At 43.2% G+C, this 14331-nt stretch overlaps 1 protein-coding gene across 1 annotated transcript in view; it reads right to left on the minus strand.

Annotated features, from left to right (window-relative positions):
- The window catches only part of LOC144500017 (protein diaphanous homolog 3-like), a 606420-nt gene that overhangs the window by 139571 nt on the left and 452518 nt on the right, over positions 1–14331 (minus strand). The window contains exons 24-25 of the mRNA XM_078222760.1: positions 8700–8864; positions 7967–8102 (exon numbers count right to left, since the gene is read on the minus strand). Of these exons, the coding sequence (XP_078078886.1) occupies positions 7967–8102; positions 8700–8864 (301 nt within the window). The remainder of the gene's footprint in view (positions 1–7966; positions 8103–8699; positions 8865–14331) is intronic.

The raw sequence follows: 14331 nt of genomic DNA on the forward strand, positions 1-14331 counted from the left end.
CTCATCGCTCTTGTCATGAGAAATATGGCAGCCAATTTGACCACAGCAATGTGATACTGACCAGATTTGTTTTTAAGTGATATTGATTGAGGAATAAATATTCGCCAGGACACAAGGGATAACTCCTATGGGGAGAAGGGACCTTGGTTTAATTTTCCATCTAAAAGGTGGCAGGCATTACCCCCTTAGCACTGCACTGAAGTATCTGCCTTGATTTTTGTGCTCATATTTTGCAGTAGGACATGAACTTAGAACATTTTGATTCAGATGAGAGTGCAACCAACTGAGCAATAGCTGACATCTTAAATACAGCAAGATTTGAAAGACTTACCAGAAGGTTGGTCAAAAAAATGGATTTTAAGAGGTGCCTTAGAGAGAGAATTCCAGGGTAGGTTTTGGAAGTGGGTGGCTGTTGGATGGTGGAATTTATTTCAAGAAAGGAGGGATGGATTGGAGAAGGCCTGAATACAGATACAGGAATCATGATGTGCAATTACACCTTTTGATGCCTCGACTAGAGATCGAAGACTCATGTTCCACTGCGAATGTGATTGCTTACCTCTGCCTGTTGCTAAGTATTATATTTTTGCACTTATTTTGATTAACATAATAAATTTCATGAAGCCTGTCAAAACACAATCATATCTACTAGCATGGTCTGTAGATAGTCTGAAGTAATGAAGTAACTATTCCTTTTAGATCAGTCTCTGAAATTGTAATCAATCTAAGTCTTACAAGTAAATTAAAGCAAACCTCATATCTTAAAGGCCTTGATTTTCATTCTCAAGGTGGGAATCCTAAGTTAGGCCATTTACTGACATTGCGATCCTGTCTCCTACCTGGCAGTACCCACCCACAGTGGGTTTCATGGTGGGGGAAGGGGTGGGCTGGAGTCGGGACCACTGTGTCCGGAAGCAGGCTTGGGATGGGAATGGAGGTGCGCAAATGTTGAGGCAGCCAATGTAGAAGGTCCACCTCGGTTCACTGGGATATTGGCCCAGTTCTATAAGCCAGCTTTAGGGACTTTAGTCTTCAACCATTCCCACCTTCCAAGTCCCTTGATACCTCTCATGCCTCCTCATATCTCCCACGCTCCCGCCATGTCCGCCATACCCACTTACTCAGAATTCATGAGGCCTATAATAATAGGAAGTCTTTGAATTCCTCTTGAAATAATCACCCAATCAAAATCCATTTGGAGAAACATTGCTCTTAGCTCATAAAATATCAAAGTCATTCAATTCCCCCTTAATAAAATCCCTTTAAGTGCTAATGAATCTGTCTAAATAAACCACCATTCAAAAACTTCTTCAAAATATTTAATCCTATTAACTGCTTATACAACTGCTAGATTAGCAAAGCCTCAAGTAACCTTCACAGTTTTCTAAACAACCCATGCTATGCTAAATACTTTGGTGAGACTTGGAACTCAGCCAAACATTCATAACAAGATTCCATTGCACACCTGTATAAACAAACCGTCCAAAGCTCAATACAATGGTACCTTTGAAATTGCCTGAACAGATGGCTGTTTATTTTTTTCAAAGGCTCAGCAGATGGATTACAATCAAAGTCTTCAGGCATAAATTCAGTTGCTTCAAAGGCTCAATAGATGTCTGGACTTTAAATCAAAGTAAAAATCAAGCATAGCATCCAATTAGGAGCAGGGACATGCCATTCAGCCCCTTGAGCCTTCTCCATCATTTTTAAGATCTGATTGTGGGCTTCTCACTACTTTCTTCTCAATCCCCTATATGCGTGCCTGCTTTGTTAGTCAAGAATGCAATTAACTCAGCCTTGAACATATTGTACCCTCCATGCTCTCCTGGGAAGAGAATTCCAAATACTAATTCAAAGAATACTGATTCTTTGAGAGAAAAATACTCCCCCTCATCTTAATTTTAAATGGGAGACTCTATTATTAAACCCTCATTTTAGTCTCCTCTTTTAAGAGGAAATATCGGGGGCGATTCTCCCAAAAGTGCTGAATTGGTGGAAAAACTGTTCTAAATCACGAGTGTTTTTTTCAATGCAGCTTCTCACTTGAATCTCCCCACTCTGTGCAATGCAGAGGTCACAATTGGGAATATCATTAAAAACCTGCTGGCGGGAGGGAGGCCTATTTGTGCTGGAGTCTGACAGCTCCAAAATTCTGCGCATGCACAGTGATCCCGACCTGTCAGTCTCCCCATTTTCTGGCCAGCTCGATCGCTGGCCAGCCCAGGACCCCCGTAGTGCTGCCCCTCCAGCTCCCCAACGGACCGATCATGGCCCCCACAACAATTCCCGGGGCCTGCCTGACCCCCTGCCCCAGAGCGCCCCGATGTCCAGCCCACCCCCCCAGCAGTGGCGATCACCCCAACCCCCTCACCCCGGCAGACCCCCTCCCCACTCACCCCCCACAGGTTCAGACCCCCCCATGGGAGGCAGGCCCCCGCCTCCATCCCACCCCAATCGCTTGCCTCCCTTCAGCCCAGACTGATCCCCATGCAGAGTGGCAGTGGGACCCCCTGCCCTAACAATTGCCCCTAGGCCCTGCTCACAATAGGGTACGCCTCCTTGGGACTGCTCGATGCCTGGTGGGCAGTGCCAAGGTGCCCCCTGGGCATGGGCACTTTGTCCCTTGGGCAGTGCCAGGGGGCACAGGCTGGCACTGCCAGGGTGCCCACGTCCAGGGAGCACCACTCCCCAGCCGCCTGATCCCCTGGGGGAGCCCCAATTGCCCTCCGCTTCACTCCAGCTGCGTCTCCCGCGAGCTCCCCGAATGTGGGGAGCTACTCTAAACCCCGCCAGAATGAAGTACTCCTAGCGGGGTGGGAGATGTTATCTGGGTCGGCACGGAACGGATAATCACATTGAAATGACATTTAAATTACATTTAAAATATATTCAAATTACATACCTCACTTCCCGCCGGACTCCTGCGCGTTCCCGACGGTGCCATTTTCTTCCGGTTGGGAGATGCGCGTGGGTCGTAAATACTCGTGCGGAACTCACGAAATGGCCGACATGCGCATTTCCCAACCCGACCCGCCAGAAAAGTTGCGGGTCGCAATGGGAGAATCGGGCCCATCCTTTCAACATCCACACTATCAAGTGTCCTCAGGATCTTAGATAGAACCATAGAAAATTACAGCTCAGAAACAGGCCTTTTGGCCCTTCTTGTCTGTGCCGAACCATTTTATGCCTAGTCCCACTGACCTGCACTTGGACCATATCCCTCCACACCCCTCTCATCCATGAAACCGTCCAAGTTTTTCTTAAATGTTAAAAGTGACCCCGCATTTACCACTTTATCCGGCAGCTCATTCCACACTCCCACCACTCTCTGCGTGAAGAAGCCCCCCCTAATATTCCCTTTAAGCTTTTCTCCTTTCACCCTTAACCCATGCCCTCTGGTTTTTTTCTCCCCTAGCCTCAGCGGAAAAAGCCTGCTTGCATTCACTCTATCTATACCATCAAAATCTTATACACCTCTATCAAATCTCCCCTCAATCTTCTACGCTCCAGGGAATAAAGTCCCAACCTATTCAATCTCTCTCTGTAACTCAGCTTCTCAAGTCCCGGCAACATCCTTGTGAACCTTCTCTGCACTCTTTCAATCTTATTTACATCCTCCTGTAACTAGGTGACCAAAACTGTACACAATACTCCAAACTCGGCCTCACCAATGCCTTATATAACCTTACCATAACACTCCAACTTTTATACTCGATACTCCGATTTATAAAGGCCAATGTACCAAAGGCACTCTTTACGACCCTATCCACCTGTGACGTCACTTTTAGGGAATTCTGTACCTGTATTCCCAGATCCCTCTGTTCAACTGCACTCTTCAGAGTCCTACCATTTACCCTGTACGTTCTTCTTTGGTTTGTTCTTCCAAAGTGCAATATCTCACACTTGTCTGCGTTAAATTCCATTTGCCATTTTTCAGCCCATTTTTCTAGTTGGTCCAAATCCCTCTGCAAGCTTTGAAAACCTTCCTCACTGTCCACTACACCTCCAATCTTTGTATCATCAGCAAACTTGCTGATCCAATTTACCACATTATCATCCAGATCATTGATATAGATGACAAACAACAATGGACCCAACACCGATCCCTGCGGCACACCACTAGTCACAGGCCTCCACTCAGAGAAGTAATCCTCCACAACCACTCTCTGGCTTCTTCCATTGAGGTAAACATCTTGTCTGCTTTCTTGCATCTTTGTAGAAACTTGATGTCTGTGTCGATATGCGCGATCTTCTTGGAGATCCTCTCCATTTGGAGCCGGCATTTTCCGGTGTCGATGGTAGTCATGACCATTCTTCCATTGAGCCAGTGTCTTATCCAATTTACTACCTCCCCATGTATACCTAGCGACTGAACCTTCCTAACTAACCTCCCATGAGGGACCTTGTCAAAGGCCTTGCTGAAATCCAGGTAGACAACATCCACCGCCTTCCCTTCATCCACTTTCCTGGTAACCTCCTCGAAAAACTCTAATAGATTGGTCAAACATGACCTACCATGCACAAAGCCATGTTGACTCTCCCTAATAAGTCCCTGTCTATCCAAATATTTGTAGATCCTATCCCTTATCACACCTTCCAATAACTTGCCCACCACCGACGTCAAACTTACTGGCCGATAATTTCCCGGATTTCTTTTGGAACCTTTTTTAAACAACGGAACAACATGAGCCACCCTCCAATCATCCGGCACCTCCCCCGTGAATACTGACATTTTAAATATGTCTGCCAGGGCCCCTGCAAGTTCAACACTAGCTTCCCTCAAGGTCCGTGGGAATACCCTGTCCGGTCCTGGGGATTTATCCACTCTGATTTGCTCAAGACAGCGAGCACCTCCTCCCCTTTAATCTGTAAAGGTTCCATGGCCTCCCTACCAGTTTGCCCTCTTTCCATAGACTCCATGCCCGTTTCCTCAGTAAATATGGATGCAAAAAAACCATTTAGTATCTCCCCCATCTCTTTTGGTTCCATACACTTTTGGTTCCATACCACTCTGGTCTTCAAGAGGACCAATTTTATCCCTCACTATCCTTTTGCTCCTAACATACCTATAGAAGCTCTTTGGATTTTCCTTCACTCTGTCTGCCAAAGCAACCTCATGTCTTCTTTTAGCCCTCCTGATTTCCCTCTTAAGTAGCTTCTTGCACTTTTTATACTCCTCGAGCATCTGATGTGTTCCTTGCTGCCTGTACATGTTTCAATAAGATCACCAATAATCCTTTTAAACTCCAATGGATGCAGTGTCAGCCTGTCCTCAAAAGGTAACCACCTAATCCATTCCTGCCCGTCATCCCAGGTATCAGTCGAGTGAACTATCTCTGAACTACTTCTAATGCAATGTATCCTTTCTCAAATAAGGAGGCCAAAACCGTGCACAGTGCTAAAGAGGTAGTCTCACAAACCCTCTGTACAACTGCAGCAAAACCTTTTTACTTTTATATTCCATTCTCCTTGCAATAAATGACAGCATTCAATTTGCCTTCTTTATCACTTGCTATTCCTGATTACTATTTTTTTTGATTCATCTACCAGACGCTCATATCCTTCTGTAAGTTCTACAATCTCTCTCCATTTAAATAATGTTCGGATTTTCTATCTTCCTGTCAAAGTGTACAAGTTCACATTTTCCCACATTATACTCCATTTGCCAATTTTTTGTCCACTCACTTAACCTATGTATATATCCCTTTGTAGGCTCCTTATGTCCCCTTCACAACTTACTCTCCTATTTTTGTTGTTGTCAAAATTAATAACCATACATTCGGTTCCTTCAAAGGTTATATACATTGTAAGTAGTTGAGGGCCCAGCACTGATCTCTACTGAACTCCACACTAATTTGATATCCCCAGAACAATGAGCTCTTATTTTGTGCTGTAATCTCCAGCTCCACTACTTTCTGAGATAAACACTTCCAAAGTGGCACAACACTCAGAGAAAAAAATCTCTGAATCTCTGCCCTAAAAGGACCAACCCTGATTTTAAAACAATGCTCCCTAGTCCTGAACTTACTCACAAAAGGAAACATTCTTCCCACAAACACCTTGTAAAGATCGTTTAGGAACTAAAAGACCTTTCACTCTTCTAAACTCCAGTGGAAATAAGCCCAGTCTGTTTAACAGTTCCTCATAAGACAACCTGCTCATTCCAGGTATCAATCCAGGAAACCTTCTCTGAACCGCCTCCAATGCATTTAAAACGTTCCTTAAGTAAGGAGATCAAACAGCACACAGTATTCGAGGTGGGGTTAACACCTTTGCAACTGAAAAATAACATCCTTACTTGTCATGGAGCAGTGAAATTCAGAGGTCCAAATACAGAAACCACTAGAAGCTAGTGAACAAGTACAAACAACAATTAAAAAGACCAACAAAATATTGGCCTTTATCTCAAGTCGGAACACAATGGTGTGGAAGTTATGTTCAAGTCATATAACATTGTTTAGACTCCATTGGGAATACTATGTTCATTACTGGGCACTGCACCTCAAAAGTCTTGAAAGGGGTGCCATGCAAATTTGCCAAAAAGATACGGAGATCAAAAGGGTTGAATTTTGAAGACTGGAAGCACAGGTAAGGCTCCTGAGTATAGATGATTAATGAGTGGCCAATTTACATTGTTTAAGATGATTCAATGAATTGGTAAGTTAGATTTAGAAAAAAGCTATCTGCTCTGGTGGGGAATTTCAGAACAAGGAGGTCTAGAATTAGAGCTGGACCATTCAGGGGTGATGCAAGCAAGCACTTCTTCACACTAAGGGCAATGGACATCGGGGAACTGTATCCCACTAAAAAGCTGCTCAAAATTGAGATTTGATAGATTCTTGTTTGGCAAGAGTAGTAAGGGTTAATTAACTGAAATGGGCAGTTAAAGTTGAGATACAGATTACCCTTGACTTAATTGAACGCTGGAAAAGGTTCGAGAGGCTGAATAGCCTACTCCTGTTTCTATGTTATTAGAACACTGGACAATGCTGCTCCTTCATCAGGTGAGCGATCCAAAAGCTCGTGATTCTAAATAAACCTGTTGGACTTTAACCTAGTGTTGTGAGATTGCTTACTGTGCCCACCCCAGTCTAACGGCGGCATATCCACACCCTGATCTTCTTAGTTCAACAAAAAGGAGCTTGTTTGTGATGGAAGTGAGTATTTATTGACTGTGCTAACGATGGGTTTTGTATTGACTTCTACTTATTTAGAGCTGCTTTACCTTTTGGTATAACCATGGAATGTTAGAGACAGGATGGCTGTCTCACAGTAAAGGTAAGAGAGAGGTGTGAAACATAATTAATTGTATTGAGGATTTGGATTCAAAAGTTCTGTCAATCTCATGACTTAAAATGTGTTATAGTTCTCAGTCAACATCACCAGTTCTGGTGAGTGTGTCTAAGCATAAACATGTTCGGCAAACTTGTGGGGCCGAAGGGCCTGTTTGTGCTGTGGTTTTTCTATGTTTTCTATGAGATTTAAAAATGCTTGCTTTTAATAATTCTAGAAGATTGACAAAATGGTCAGATGATTGGATACAAATTGACTTTTTCTAGTCAAAATACAATTTGTTGCTGCTTAGATTGAGTTAGAATCAGACCGAACTGTGCTTTGGAAATTGTCCTGATAGTTCATTTACATCGAGCACAACATTCTCAACGGATTTCTCCAATTTACAATGTCTGAAATTGAATGAGAAATGGCTACAGAATATTGCCAAAGCAGATGTGCATTATGTGGTTTGAGAAAACTAAATAAAGTAGAATCTGTCTGACTTATTAGCAGAGTCCCATGAAAATGCAGTTCATCTACAACTAGGATGAATTCAATCTACTTTCTCTTGATGATCAAATCATCATGATGCACAGTGCACACTCCAGCAAATTAGATGATGACGGCCGAAAAAGATTGAATACATCCTTTCTTTTCCTGTCCTTTTTAATGGTTGAATGTGTTTTTTTACCTGAATTCTTCTCCAGCAGATGCCTTTTCTTTTGTAGCCGGTCCCGTTTTTCTTTCTCAAGTTTCTCTTTGGCCAATTTGGCGAGTCTCAGTTTCTCTGCTGCCTCTCTCCGCTTTGTGTTTTCTTTGATGGCTTGCTTTAGCAAAACAAATTAAGATTAAAAGATGATCGTGTTGAATGGGGGAAGCATGTTTGCAGGGGTGAATGTCCCACTTCCCCTCCTGCTTTTTTGGAGAGATGTCAAAGTTTAAACTGTGAATAAAAATGGGGATAGCATTCTTTGTGATTTAATTTGTGAGGAAATAAACACCTCTGTCATAAATATTGGTTTCAGTTACTCAGCATGTTGGAGGGAGAACAGTTTTGAATCTGATTAATACGTGAAGGCAGGCTTGTATTTTATACTAGAGCATAAGTGCCAACGTAACTGAAGCTCCATGATGCTCTGAAATATATTCTTACGGCTTTCCGTTTCTAAGCACTGAAAGCAAAGTAACCATGAAGCTTAATCTGATAAAACTCTTTAGTGAGCATGACTGAAGTGTTACATTAGTATCACACACACGCACACACACACACAAATACGTTCATATGGTCTTAAACATTCCTCTATTAATAAATGTAACTGAACAAATCATTACAATAATTCTATCACAAAATAATTTTTCATGAGATAAGTTTGAAGTGCTTGTTTCTGAGTCCTCACTGGGTTTCATATACCACATGAACATACCATTAACATGGATCTGAAGTTACTGATATCACTAAAAAGCTCCTCTACTGTCACTTTCTTTGGATTGATAACAAAATAGTGTATCAAATCATGGTAAAGCTTTTCCATATTTTTGTGCATGTTGGCCAGTTTATGGTACTCTTCCCGGGCATGTCTGGCAAATCTGTGATGTATTGTTAAGGAAATGTAGAGTTGCTACATTGAAGAGAGAAAACATGAGAAATAAACAAAATTATACGCTTGTAATTTTCATCATTTCCATTCACCCCCCAAATTTTCTCTTTTATGTATCCTTGTTGGAATGGGAAAAATATCAAACACTGATTTAATAATATTGACACTACAAGATTAGGCTCAGAGTGTTTCCATGTCTTGCGTATTGAGCATTTTTTAATACAGTAAGATGGTCTCTCTTTAAATGAATCTCCATTGGTTTTCTTTCTAAGGATTGTTGTTTCAAAGAGGCTACGATGGTCAACCTGTTCAAGACTTTGGTGAATGACAATTTGAAACCAGTCAATTGATTTAAAGTTTCTCCTGGTTGCTACCTCGCCAATTTACCCCCAAAATGGAAAAACACTTGGATTTTTCTCAATATAGTGTCAAACCTACCAGAGTTGAAATAGCAGACTTAATATACAGAACATGACAAATGCAGTCTGTAGTGTTACAGATTTGGGTTGCAATGGGATTTAGCAGGTTGGTAGGTTTGACAGTATTTTTTGGGACTTGATCCAACACAGTACTGGGAGGTGGGAACAGGGGGATATCATAAGCATCACCAGAACAAATCATTTTGCAGTCTTTTCCTGTATATTGCACACTTTATTTTTTTTAAATCAGCACAAATGGACAAAGGAGAAAAAATACAGCATTGACACATACTAGCCATTACTAACAAAGTCTTAATGGTTCAATTTAGGGAACAGTATTTTTCAAGATATTTCTATGTTACACAGAGGAACAAAAACATTGGAAAACACTAGGAAAAATAGTACTCTTCATATCTGGTAGACTGGCTCTGACTTTTGGAATTCGTTATAAAGAAACAGGGCCGGAATTTTACCGGCACGCCTGGCCCAAAATCGGGGCGGGCAAGGTTTGCAGACCGGCATTCTCTATTGGCCTCAGGCGGGATCTTATTAGCCTCAGGCGGGCGAGGCGGTGAAATTCCGGCATAGATTTTTCAGCTTTTGCAGAAGGAATAGGTGTAGCTTATAGTACTAATGGTTATTAAGAAAGTAAATTGGACAGCAACTTCTAGGGGCTACATAGTTAAAGGTGAAAATCAGGAAATTGATATCTGATTTGTGCTGCTCCTCCATGACCTTCAACACACCAGTATCTTGCCAGGATACTTGCCATCCAAGCACATGAAGGAAATGAATTTGTGGCATTTACCCACTACCTACACGAGCAAGTTAATTTTTAACAATGTGATTATTCTTATTTAAATTAAAAATAAACAGAAGCTCAAAGGTAATATCTAGATTATTACCTGACCCACATGTAAATTGGCATAGAGCAAACAAAATTAGAGAGATGAATATGTGGAAAAAAGACTGGTATGGAAGAAATGGGTTCTCCCATGCGGCATGGCAGCACAGTGGTTAGCATTGCTGTTTCACAGTGCCAGGGACCTGGGTTCAATTCCCGGCTTGGGGTCACTGTCTGTGTGGAGTTTGCACATTCTCCCCGTGTCTGCGTGGATTTCCTCCGGGTGCTCCGGTTTCCTCCCACATTCTGAAAGACATGCTGGTTTGGTGGATTGACCCGAACAGGCGGCAGACTGTGGCGACTAGAGGAATTTCACAGTAACTTCATTGCAGTGCTAATGTAAGCCTTACTTGTGACTAATAAATAAACTTTAACTTTATTTACTGCCAAACAACATCTCTGGCACTAAACATTTACTGCTACAATCAAAATCAAAACTTTCAGGTTTTAAATATTGTTGGAGATTTTGAAAATGTTTTCTTCATAGATAGAAAGCCCAGTAGGTGGTTCTTAAGCCTACTGAGTTGGGGCCAGCTTTATTAACTCCAATCCTGTTTGGCCCATTCTCTTGCTCTTCCCTCATGTTCCTGCAATTCCTTTCTTCTTGCATATATACAATTCCTTTTTCAAGAAAACTGATGAATCCATTCCATCACCTCATTAAGCAATACTTTCTACATGCTGGCTACTCATTGTGTAAGAAAGTTTTTCCTCACATCACCTCAAGTTCATTCGTCGATCACCTTAAATCTGTGCCCTCTAGTTACTGAATCCCTACAATGCAGAAAGACATTCGGCCCATCTAGTTTGTACCAACTCTCCGAAAGAGCATCTTATCCAGGTCCACACTCCCAACCTATCCCTGTAACACCATGCATTTACCATGGCTAATCCATCGAACCTATATGTCTTTTGGACTGTGGGAGGAAACCGGAGCACCTGGACGAAACCCACGCAGACACGGGGAGAACCAGCAAACTCCACACAGCCAATCACCCAAGGCCGGAATCAAAGCCAGGCTCCTGGTGCCAAGTTAGCAGTGCTAATCACTGTGCCATCATGCCACCCATTATCAACCCTTCAGCTACTGGGAACAGTGGGCCATAGCGTTCTCGGAGTGGCAGTCAGCCTCGTCAGATTGCCACTTTGTACCGACGTATCTGTGCTAAAATTCTTAAGCGTCTGTCTCATCCGACCTTCCTGACTCAAACAGGTGAGATTCAGACAGCACAATGGGTCTCTGGGTCCAGCATCAAAGTGTAAAAGAAGTAGAGCGAAGGATGACATGCTCCCTTGTTTACAGTACTAGCTGCACAATGCAGGTGCATTTAAAGGTCCCATTAAAAGTAACAGGCCAGGGAGAATGAGTGTTCACGTATGGTATCAGGCATCGGGTTACCGTGTTAGATTTTGGGTGGTGGTTGGTAGGGGGAGGTGTCAGACATTTGGGGATGAGCGGGGTCAAACATGAGGGATAGATGGTTGGGTTGGGGAGTTGGAGGTAGGTGAGGTTGGGGTCGGGGGGTCAGGCTGTGGGGAGGGTTCAAGTGTGGTTGCAGGAGGGGGAATATCGGTGGTGGGGGGTACTGTGAGAGGGGTGGGGTGCTTAGTTGTGGGGGGTGATGGTGTGGTTGAGTCAGGAACATGGAGGGGGAGTTCCATGCAGGGCTCAGACTGGGATCTTTAAAATAGTTACGTTGAAGTTAGAAGTGGTTTAATTTCTTCTAACTCTTTCAGAGTAGCTATTAACACTGTCAGAGCCATCCGAAGTTAGGGATTTAAATTGCTTTGTTGGATGGTTCCCAGTCCACACAATTGTCCAGGGAAAGTTAGCCCTTCTGGACAATAGCCATGTAAACACTTACGAGAGAACTTCTGAGAAGGATTTTCCAGTGCACCTTTGAGGTATCCCCCAAATCTGACGCTAGGGAGCCAGGAAGTTATTGGTCATTTGCTCTTCATTTACTTTATGGGCGGGTTCTCTGACCTCGTCCGTGGCTGCCCTGCTGCCAGTGAGCACTGGGAATTTGGCGTTCCAGCCAAAACTCCATTTACTTTCAGTGGCACCAGAGAATCCCAACCGTGAAGGAGGACAGAGATTTTCAGGATTTATTTTTCCTGTTTTTATGCACTTTAATCAAATCTCCTCTTAGCCTTCTGTGTTCTAGTTAGAATGAGCCGAGTTTCTCCAATGTTTCCCAATAACTTTCATTCTTGAAACCATTTTAATAAATCTCATCAGCATTTATTCCAAAGCCTTTAGACCTTTCCTAAAGTGTGCTGTTCAGGATTGGATCTTGCAACAGAACTAGTGTTTTGTATACATTTAAAACAGCTTCCTTGTACTCCATGCCTCTATTGATAAAACCCAGAAACATTAATTTGTCCAGCCACATTTCAAACTTTGTATACAAATACTACCATGTTTCTCCCATCTTGTACCCTCTTGAAGTTTATATCATTTAGCATGAATTATCTCACCTTCTTTATCCTATTATAGTTTATCACCTCATACATTTTTGCATTTGATTTTTATCTTCCATGTTTTCATGCATTTCACAGGCTGTCCTTGAACTTTACTATCTTTCTTCACTGTTTGCTACACTTGCACATTTTGTGTTATCTGCAAATTTCGAAGTCCAAGTCATTAATGTACATCAAAAACAGTAATTGTCCTAATACTCAACCATGGGGAACTCCATTATATACCTTCCTCCAGTCTGCAAAATAGCCATAACTCGTTTTTTAATCCCTAAGCCAAATCTGTCTCCGTGTTGACACTGCCCTTTTATTCCACTGGCTTCAACTTTTCTAACAAGCCCAATATGGGGAGAGGGAGAGTTAATTCCAGCCCTCTGGAATAGTTATTCAATTTCAATATTGCGATTTAATTATTTCTAACTCATCAGACAAAACCACATGTCACACACTGCAGAAGTGGCAGGGGTGGGCACACTGGTCACAGACAACCCTTCTGCCAGAAACAATAAGGAATCTGTTCCCTTTCTGCTGTGTAATCTGTAAATTGCTGTGTGCTCAAGTGTAATACCTTTCAAATGCAACTCTGGGGGGGAGGGGGGGGGGGAAGGAGGATGACGCGGAGGTTGGAAAAATGTCAAAGAGTGGAATTCCATGATCAGAAAGATGGAATTCTGCCATAGGTGGAAATTTCTCATCCCTGCAAGAACTAGTGGGAATGATGTGGAGATGCCAGCGTTGGACTGGGATAAACACAGTAAGAGTTTTAACAACACCAGGTTAAAGTCCAACAGGTTTATTTGGTAGCAAATGCCATTAGCTTTCGGAGCGCTGCTTCTTCGTCAGATGGAGTGGATATCTGCTCTCAAACAGGGCATTCAGAGACACAAAATCAAGTTACAGAATACTGATTAGAATGCGAATCTCTACAGCCAACCAGGTCTTAAAGATACAGACAATGTGAGTGGAGGGAGCATTAAGCACAGGTTAAAGAGATGTGTATTGTCTCCAGACAAGACAGCCAGTGAGATTCTGCAAGTCCAGGAGGCAAGCTGTGGGGGTTACTGATAGTGTGACATAAACCCAACATCCCAGTTTAGGCCATCCTCATGTGTGTGGAACTTGGCTATCAGTTTCTGCTCAGCGACTCTGCGCTGTCGTGTGTTGTGAAGGCCGCCTTGGAGAACGAAGATCAGAGGCTGAATGCCCGTGCGGTTGTTTGAAGGCAAGAAGTGGGGGTGTGGGGATGGCCTTGGCGAGATGTTCGTCTTCATCAATGACATGTTGAAGGCTCCGGAGGAGATGCCGTAGCTTCTCCGCTCTGGGGAAGTACTGGACGACGAAGGGTACTCTCTCCACCGTGTTCCGCGTTTGTCTTCGGAGGAGGTCGGTGCGGTTTTTCGCTGTGGCGCGTCGGAATTGTCGATCGATGAGTCGAGCGCCATATTCTGTTCTTATGACGGCATCTTTCAGCGTCTGGAGGTGTCTGTTGCGATCCTCCTCATCCGAGTAGATCCTGGGTATATGGAGGGCTTGTCCGTAGGGGATGGCTTCTTTAACGTGTTTAGGGTGGAAGCTGGAGAAGTGGAGCATCGTGAGATTATCCGTGGGCTTGCGGTATAGTGAGGTGCTGAGGTGACCGTCCTTAATGGAGATG

The sequence above is a fragment of the Mustelus asterias genome, chromosome 10 (assembly GCF_964213995.1).
Source record: "Mustelus asterias chromosome 10, sMusAst1.hap1.1, whole genome shotgun sequence".
Taxonomy (NCBI): Eukaryota; Metazoa; Chordata; class Chondrichthyes; order Carcharhiniformes; family Triakidae; genus Mustelus; species Mustelus asterias.